Source organism: Lontra canadensis, unplaced genomic scaffold, assembly GCF_010015895.1.
Source record: "Lontra canadensis isolate GAN:19392208 unplaced genomic scaffold, GSC_riverotter_1.0 scaffold9, whole genome shotgun sequence".
Classification (NCBI taxonomy): Eukaryota; Metazoa; Chordata; class Mammalia; order Carnivora; family Mustelidae; genus Lontra; species Lontra canadensis.
In genome coordinates, this window is record NW_022631003.1 from 15,766,007 (window position 1) to 15,775,382 (window position 9,376).

At 38.0% G+C, this 9,376-nt stretch overlaps 1 protein-coding gene across 1 annotated transcript; it reads right to left on the bottom strand.

The window, feature by feature from the left end:
- Nucleotides 1–8,263: 8,263 nt before the first annotated feature.
- LOC116866381 (tRNA:m(4)X modification enzyme TRM13 homolog) lies at nucleotides 8,264–8,952 on the bottom strand. The gene is made up of 2 exons (XM_032855377.1): nucleotides 8,509–8,952; nucleotides 8,264–8,393 (listed from the first exon to the last, which is right to left on the bottom strand). Exons 1-2 carry the CDS (start codon nucleotides 8,950–8,952, stop codon nucleotides 8,364–8,366), a joined length of 474 nt encoding a protein of 157 aa, XP_032711268.1. The 3' UTR covers nucleotides 8,264–8,363.
- Between the last annotated feature and the right edge of the window lie 424 nt (nucleotides 8,953–9,376).

Genomic DNA, 9,376 nt, shown 5'->3' on the forward strand with positions numbered 1-9,376 from the left:
GGCAAGGGCGGTGCAATTCCACCTCAGGCAAAGACACTTGAGAATCACTACAACAGGCCCCTCCCAGAGAAGATCAGCAAGAAATCCAGCCAAGACCAAGTTCACTGATCAAGGAGAACATTGGAATTCCAGAGGAGTGGAAAGCAAACCATGGAATTCATGGCTTTTTCCCATGATTCTTTAGTCTTGCAAAGTTAATTTTATTTTATTTTTCTTCTTATCCTAATTTTTTTAACTTTTACTTTTTCCTCTTTTAACATTTTTTAGTTTATCTTAAAAATACCTTTCTTAAAAAATCTTTTTGAACCTTCATTATTATAGTCATATTTTATCCTTCACTGTATCTAACTACTTTTTGTATACATATACAGTTTTTTTGTCTAAAAATTTTGGGATACAACTTCTTCTAATATATCAAAATATACCCTAAGTCTAGCAAAAGGCTTTGTTCTAGTCTCCAGCCTGAGCAAATTCTCTCCACTTTCTTTTTTCTTTCCTTTCCCATCCAACTTATCTTATCAATTCTTTTTAAGATTTTTTTTAATTTTCATATTTACAGTCATATTCCATCCCTTCATCATGTTTACCCTTATTGTGTGTGTGTGTGTGTGTGTGTGTGTGTGTGTGTGTGTATCTATATACCTATATATAGACATATATATATAACTTTTTCTTTCTTTAAATTTTGGGAGGTAGGAGCACCTGAGTGGCTCAATGGGTTAAAGCCTCTGCCTTCAGCTCAGGTCATGATCCCAGGGTCCTGGGATTGAGCTCTGCATTGGGCTCTCTGCTCAGTGAGGAGACTGCTTCACTTCCTTTTTCTCTGCCTGCCTCTTTGCCTACTTGTGATCTCTGTCAAATAAATAAATAAAATCTTTTTAAAAATATTAAATAAATAAATAAATTTTGGGAGGTAGTTTCTTCTAAGAGACCAAAATACACCCAAAATCAAGTGGGTGGCTCTGTTTTATTCACCAGTCTAAAATATATATTTTTAAATTTTTAAAAATTTTTTCTTTCTTTCTTTCTTTTTTTTTTTTAAACTTCCTTTTACTCCCTTTCTTCTTCCCACGATTTGGAGTCTCTTCTGATTTGGTTAAAAATACCCTTATAGTATTTTATTCTCTCGTTCATATATTCTTATCTGGATAAAATGGCAGGTGGAAAAACTCCCACAAAAAAAAAAAAAAAAAAAAAAAAAGAACAAGAGGCAGTACCAAAGGCTAGGGACCTAATCAAAAGGGACATTGGTAACATGTCAGATCTAAAGTTCAGAATGACGATTCTCAGGGTGCTAGCTGGGCTTGAAAAAGGCATGGAAAATACTAGAGAAACCCTGTCTAGAAAAATAAAAGCCCTTTGTGGAGATATAAAAGAGCTAAAATCTAACCAAGCTGAAATCAAAAAAGCTATTAATGAGGTGCAATCAAAAACGGAGGCTCTTACTGCTAGGATAAATGAGGCAGAAGAGAGAATTAGTGATACAGAAGACTAAATGATGGAGAATAAAGAAGCTGAGCAAAAGAGAGACAAACAACTACTGGACCACGAGGGGAGAATTCGAGAGATAAGTGATACCATAAGATGAAACAATATTAGAATAATTGGGATTCCAGAAGAAGAAGAAAGAGAGGGGGGGCAGAAGGTATATTGGAGTGAATTATTGTAGAGTATTTCTCCCATATGGCAAAGGGAACAAACACCAAAATCCAGGAGGTGCAAAGAACTATCCTCAAAATCAGCAAGAATAGGCTCACACCCTGTCATCTAATAGTAAAACTTACAAGTCTTAGCAACAACAACAACAACAACAAAAAAAAAAAAAAAAAAAAAAAAAAATCCTGAAAGCAGCCCGGGACAAAAAGTCTGTATCATACAATAGTAAAAATATTAGATTGGCTGCAGACTTGTCCACAGAGACCTGGCAGGCCAGAAAGAACAGGCATTATATATTCAGGGCACTAAATGAGAAAAACATGCAGTCAAGAATACTGTATCCAGCTAGGCTATCATTGAAAATAGAAGGAGAGATAAAAAGCTTCCAGGACAAACAAAAACTGAAAGAATTTGCAAACACCAAACAAGCTCTACAGGAAATATTGAAAAGGGTTCTCTAAGCAAAGAGAGAGCCTAAAAGTAGTAGACCAGAAAGGAACAGAGACAATATACAGTAACAGTCACTCACAGGCAACACAATGGCACTAAATTCATATCTCTCAATAGTTACCCTGAATGTAAATAGGCTAAATGCCCCAATCAAAAGACACAGGTGATCAGAATGGATAAAAAAACAAAATCCACTAATATGCTGTCTACAAGAAACTTATTTTAGACCAAAATGCACCTCCGGACTTAAAGTGAGGGGATGGAAAACAATTTACCACGCTAATGGACATCAAAAGAAAGCTGGGGTGGCAATCCTTATATCAGATCAATTAGATTTTAAGCCAAAGACTATAATAAGAGATGAGGAAGGAGACTATATCATACTCAAAGGATCTGTTCCAACAAGAAGATCTAACAATTCTAAATATCTATGCCCCTAATATGGGAGCAGCCAACTATATAAGGCAATTGATAACAAAATCAAAGAAATACATCGACAATAATACAATAATAGTAGGGGACTTTAACACCCCCCTCACTGAAATGGACAGATCATCCAAGCAAAAAATTAACAAGGAAATAAAGGCCTTAAATGACACCCTGGACCAGATGGACATCACAGATATATTCAGAACATTCCATCCCAAAGCAACAGAATACACATTCTTCTCTAGTGCACATGGAACATTCTCCAGAATAGATCACATCCTGGGTCACAAATCAGGTTTCAACCAGTACCAAAAGATTGGGATCATTCCCTGTATATTTTCAGACCACAATGCTCTGAATGTAAAACTCAATCCCAAGAGGAAAGTTGGAAAGAACTCAAATACATGGCAGCTAAAGAGCACCCTACTAAAGACTAAATGGGTCAATCAGGAAATTAAAGAAGAATTTTAAAAATTCCTGGGAACAAATGAAAATGAAAACACAACTGTTGAAAATATGTGGGACAGAGCAAAGGCAGTCCTGAGAGGAAAGTATATAGCGATACAAGCCTTTATCAAGAAACAAGAAAGTTCTCAAGTACGTAACCGAACCCCACACCTAAAGGAACTGGAGAAAGAACAGCAAAGAAAGCCTAAACACAGCAGGAAAAGAGAAATAATAAAGATCAGAGCAGAATCAATGAAATAGAAACCAAAAAAACAATAGAACAAATCAATGAAACTAGGAGCTGGTTCTTTAAAAGAATTAATAAGATTGATAAACCCCTGGCCAGACTTATCAAAAAGAAAAGAAAAAGGACCCAAATTAATAAAATCATGAATGAAAAAGGAGAAATCACAACCAACACCAAAGAAATACAAACAATTATAAGAACATAATATGAGCAACTATATGCCAGCAAGTTTGACAATCTGGAAGGAATGGATGCATTCCTAGAGACATATAAACTACCAAAACTGAACCAGGAAGAAATAGAAAACTGAACCGATCCATAACCAGTAAGGAGATTGAAGCAGTCATCAAAGATCTCCCAAAAAACAAGAACCCAAAACCAGACAGCTTCCCAGGGGAATTCTACCAAACATTTAAAGAATTCATACCTATTCTCCTGAAACTGTTCCAAAAAATAGAAATGGAAGGAAAACTTCCAAACTCATTTTATGAGGCCAGCATTATCTTGATCCCAAAACCATACAAAGACCCCATCAAAAAAGAGAATTACAGACCAATATTCTTGATGAACACAGATGCAAAAATTCTCACCAAAATACTAGCCAATAGGATACAACAGTGTATTAAAAGGATTATTTACCATGACCAAGTGAGATTTATTCCTGGGCTGCAAGGTTGGTTCAACATCCACAAATCAATCAATGTGATACAATACATTAATAAAAGAAAGAATAAGAAGCATATGATACTCTCAATAGATGCTGAAAAAGCATTTGACAAAGTACAGCATCTTTTCTTGATCAAAACTCTTCAAAGTGTAGGGATAGAGGGTACATACCTCAATATCATCAAAGCCATCTATGAGAAACCCACAGCAAATATTCTCAATGGAGAAAAACTGAGAGCTTTTCCACTAAGGTCAGGAACACAGCAGGGATGTCCATTATCACCACTGCTATTCAACATAGTACTAGAAGTCCTAGCCTGAACAATCAGACAACAAAAAGAAATTAAAGGTATCCAAATCGGCAAAGAAGAAGTCAAACTATCACTCTTTGCAGATGATATGATACTTTATGTAGAAAACCCAAAAGACTCCACACCTGCTAGAATTCAGTAAATTCAGAACAGGAATTCAGTAAAGTGTCAGGAGAGCAAATCAATGCATGGAAATCAGTTGCATCTCTATACACCAACAACAAGACAGAGGAAAGAGAAATTAAGGGGTCAATCCCATTTACAATTGCAACCAAAACCAGAAGATACCTAGGAATAAACCTAACCAAAGAGGCAAAGAATCTGTACTCAGAAAACTATAAAGTACTCAGGAAAGAAATTGAGGAAGACACAAACAAATGGAAAAATGTTCCATGCTCATGGATTGGAAGAACAAATATCATGAAAATGTCTATGCTACCTAAAGCAATCTACACGTATTATGCAATCCCTATCAAAATCCCATCCATTTTTTTCAAAGAAATGGAACAAATAATCCCAAAATTTATATGGAACCAGAAAAGACCCTGAATAGCCAGAGGAATGTTGAAAAAGAAAGCCAAAGTTCATCATCAAGACAGCATGGTACTGGCACAAAAACAGACACATAGATCAATGGAACAGAATAGAGAGCCCAGAAATAGACCCTCAACTCTATGGTCAACTAATCTTCGACAAAGCAGGAAAGAATGTCCAATGGAAAAAAGACAGCCTCTTCAATAAATGGTGTTGGGAAAATTGGACAGCCACATGCAGAAAAATGAAATTGGATCATTTCCTTACACCACACATGAAAATAGACTCAAAATGGATGAAGGACCTCAATGTGAGAAAGGAATCCATCAAAATCCTTGAGGAGAACACAGACAGCAACCTCTTTGACCTCAGCCGCAGCAACATCTTCCTAGGAACATCGCCAAAGGCAAGGGAAGCAAGGGCAAAAATGAACTATTGGGATTTTATCAAGATCAAAAGCTTTTGCACAGCAAAGGAAACAGTTCACAAAACCAAAAGACAACTGACAGAATGGGAGAAGATATTTGCAAACGACATATCAGATAAAGGGCTAGTGTCCAGAATCTATAAAGAACTTAGCAAACTCAACACCCAAAGAACAAATAATCCAATCAAGAAATGGGCAGAAGACATGAACAGACATTTCTGCAAAGAAGACATCCAGATGGCCAACAGACACATGAAAAAGTGCTCCATATCACTCGGCATCAGGGAAATACAAATCAAAACCACAATGAGATACCACCTCACACCAGTCAGAATGGCTAAAATTAACAAGTCAGGAAATGACAGATGCTGGCGAGGATGCGGAGAAAGGGGAACCCTCCTACACTGTTGGTGGGAATGCAAGCTGGTGCAACCACTCTGGAAAACAGCATGGAGGTTCCTCAAAATGTTGAAAATAGAACTACCCTATGACCCAGCAATTGCACTGCTGGGTATTTACCCCAAAGATACAAACGTAGTGATCCGAAGGGGCACATGCACCCGAATGTTTATAGCAGCAATGTCTACAATAGCCAAACTATGGGAAGAACCTAGATGTCCATCAACAGACGAATGGATAAAGAAGATGTGGTATATATACACAATGGAATACTATGCAGCCATCAAAAGAAATGAAATCTTGCCATTTGCGACGACGTGAATGGAACTAGAGGGTATCATGCTTAGCGAAATAAGTCAATCAGAGAAAGACAACTATCATATGATCTCCCTGATATGAGGGAGAGGAGATGCAACATGGGGGGTTAAGGGGGTAGGAGAAGAGTAAATGAAGCAAGATGGGATTGGGAGGGAGATAAACCATAAGTGACTCTTAATCTCACAAAACAAACTGAGGGTTGCTGGGGGGAGGGGGGTTGGGGGGGATGGGGTTATTATGGACATTGGGGGGGGGTATGTGCTATGATGAGTGCGGGGAAGTGTGTAAACCTGGCGATTCACAGACCTGTACCCCTGGGGAAAAAAAATATATGTTTATAAAAAATAAAATTAAAAAAAAAAAAAGAAGAAGAAAGCCAAAGTTGGTGGCATCACAATTCCAGACTTCAAGCTCTATTATAAAGCTGTCATCATCAAGACAGTATGGTACTGGCACAAAAACAGACACATCAATCAATGGAACAGAATAGAGAGCCCAGAAATAGACCCTCAATGCTATGGTCAACTAATCTTTGAAAAAGCAGGAAAGAATGTCCAATGGAAAAAAAGACAGTCTCTTCAACAAATGGTGTTGGGAGAATGGGACAGCCACATGCAGAAAAATGAAACTGAACCATTTCCTCACACTACACACAAAAATAGACTCCAAATGGATGAAGGACCTCAGTGTGAGAAAGGAATCCATCAAAATCCTTGAGGAGAACACAGGCAGCAACCTCTTCAACCTCAGCCACAGCAACTTCTTCCTAGAAACATCACCAAAAGCAAAGGAAGCAAGGACTTCATCAAGATCAAAAGCTTTTGCACAGCAAAGAAAACAGTCAACAAAACCAAAAGACAACTGACAGAATGGGAGATGATATTTGCAAGTGACATATCAGATAAAGGGCTAGTGTCCAAAATATATAAAGAACTTATCAAGCTCAATACCCAAAGAACAAATAATTCAATCAAGAAATGGGCAGAGGACATGAACAGACATTTCTGCAAAGAAGATATCCAGATGGCCAACAGACCCATGAAAAAGTGCTCCACATCACTCGGCATCAGGGAAATATAAATCAAAACCACAATGAGATACCACCTCACACCAGTCAGAATGGCTAAAATTAACAAGTCAGGAAATGACAGATGCTGGCAAGGATGTGGAGAAAGGGAACCCTCCTACACTGTTGGTGGGAATGCAAGCTGGTGCAACCACTCTGGAAAACAGCATGGAGGTTCCTCAAAAAGTTGAAAATAGAGCTACGCTACAACCCAGAATCGCACTACAGGGTATTTACCCTAAAGATACAAATGTAGTGATCCGAAAGAGCACATGCACCTGAATGTTTATAGCAGCAATGTCCACAATAGCGAAACTATGGAAAGAACCTAGATGTCCCTCAACAGGTAAATGGATAAAGAAGATGTGGTATATATATATATATGACGGAATACTACACAGCCATCAAAAGAAATGAAATCTTGCCATTTGCGATGACGTGGATGGAACTAGAGGGTATTATGCTGAGCGAAATAAGTCAGCCAGAGAAAGACAATTATCATATGATCTCCCTGATATGAATTTGAGAAGCAACATGGGGGGTTTGGGGAGTAGGGAAGGAAAAAATAAAACAAAGTGGGATTGGGAGGGAAACAGACCATAAGAGACTCTTAATCTCACAAAACAAACTGAGGGTTGCTGGGGGAGGGGAATAGAGAGAGGGTGGTTGGGTTATGGACATTGGAGAGGGTATGTGCTATGGTGAGTGCTGTGAAGTGTGTAAACCTGGCGATTCACAGACCTGTACCCCTGCGGCTAATAATACATTATATGTTAATAAAAAAATTTAAAAATTAAAAAAAGAGCCCCGTGACTCTAAATCAAAGAAACACTTGGACTCATTAGTAGTCTCTATCAACAACACTAATGAAATTTTAATCAGTTTTCAAGCTCTTTCTACATCTTTAGCCCTTTTATCACTACATATCAGTCAAGAGCATCTATTTGATGATCATGTTTGCTCTTCTGTTGACTGAGCCAAATGATGGTCCGCAGAACCCACAATCCTTTTTTTTTTTATGATTAATCGCAGAAACCTCTTTTAATTAGAATGCAGAGTCTACATACATTATGGCTACAACGGAATGAAATAACATGCTTGCCAGAAACAATCAGCAATATGAAAAATCTGGGTACTCTTGTTCTCAGCAACAATAAACTGCAAGATATTCCAGTGTGCATGGAAGAGATGACCAATCTGAGGTAAAAGTTGTAGGCATAGAACTGACATGTTCCTTTCTGGCTGTTGCTACACCACATAGATGCTTTCCAATTCCTACCACAGGTAGTTTTTCTTTGCTTAGCAAAGGAATCTTATTCAAACACAAGTGTTGAATATCAATCTGAAGTCTCTCAAATACTGAATTTTTCTTTCTGTGTTTGCCATCTACCTTGAATCTCGTGGTCACCTTTTCTACCAGGATGAAGTGAACTTTTTCAGCATCTTTTAAGGCAATATCAACCCAATGAGATAATTTTCCCTTTCCTGCTCCAAACTCAACAAAGCATCTTCTTGGACCAAGTAACTTTAATTTTTCAATGTTACCTAAAATAGAAGCCTGCTGTTTCAGGTGTTTGGTTGCAGAATCACCATTTTTAGGGTCATTAAGGGCATCATGCAATGCTGGATGGGACATAATTTGATCTTTAAGTGTAGAGTTCAAACCTTCACTTGCTTTCTGCAATTTCTTAATTAAGTTTTCCAAATGCTCTTCGGAAAGAGAAGAAATTGGAACTAATTGTTCAGGTATTTCTGTTTCATCTTTTAAGCCTGCGTTAATATCCTGAATAAAGAAGTCAGGTTTTGGCCTCTCTCTTGAGTTACATTTTTTCAAATGCTTTGATAGTTGATCTGTCTTTGTAGCTACTTTCCCTCCTACCCGGTTCCACAGCAGGCCCAGAAGAGTCCAGCTGTGCCAGCAAAGTCTCCTGGAGGTTGAGGGTGAGCCACAACTCTCCCCTACTCCTTCCAGCTGAGAGACTGGGGGAGCTATGTCTGCCATAGCCCAGCTTGACAAAGATCTTGAGCTCAGCTCCGAAAGCCAGGGTCCAAGGCAACATGTGGGATACAGAGCATAAGAGGAGCATATTTGATAGGCCTTATGATCTGTAAAATAGCACATCTGGGTGTTTATTAAAGCAATAGCCAAAAGGGAAAATTGTAAGACAGGTTAGGGCCTTGGAAAACATGACTCTCACTATGCAGATTCTTACATGAGAAAAGTGACAGTAAGTGGGATTGAGAAATGTTTTCAGGTTCAACAGTAAACATCTGCAGGTTTCCTGGAATCTTCCTTTGTCCTTGGTTTTTAAGTGTAGAAAACACAGAAAAACATTTTTTAAAAACCACAATGTCTGCCTCTCAAATGTAACTAGGGCTAATATCTTTATTTTTCACAGAATGTAATAATTCGGAGTCCAGCCTAG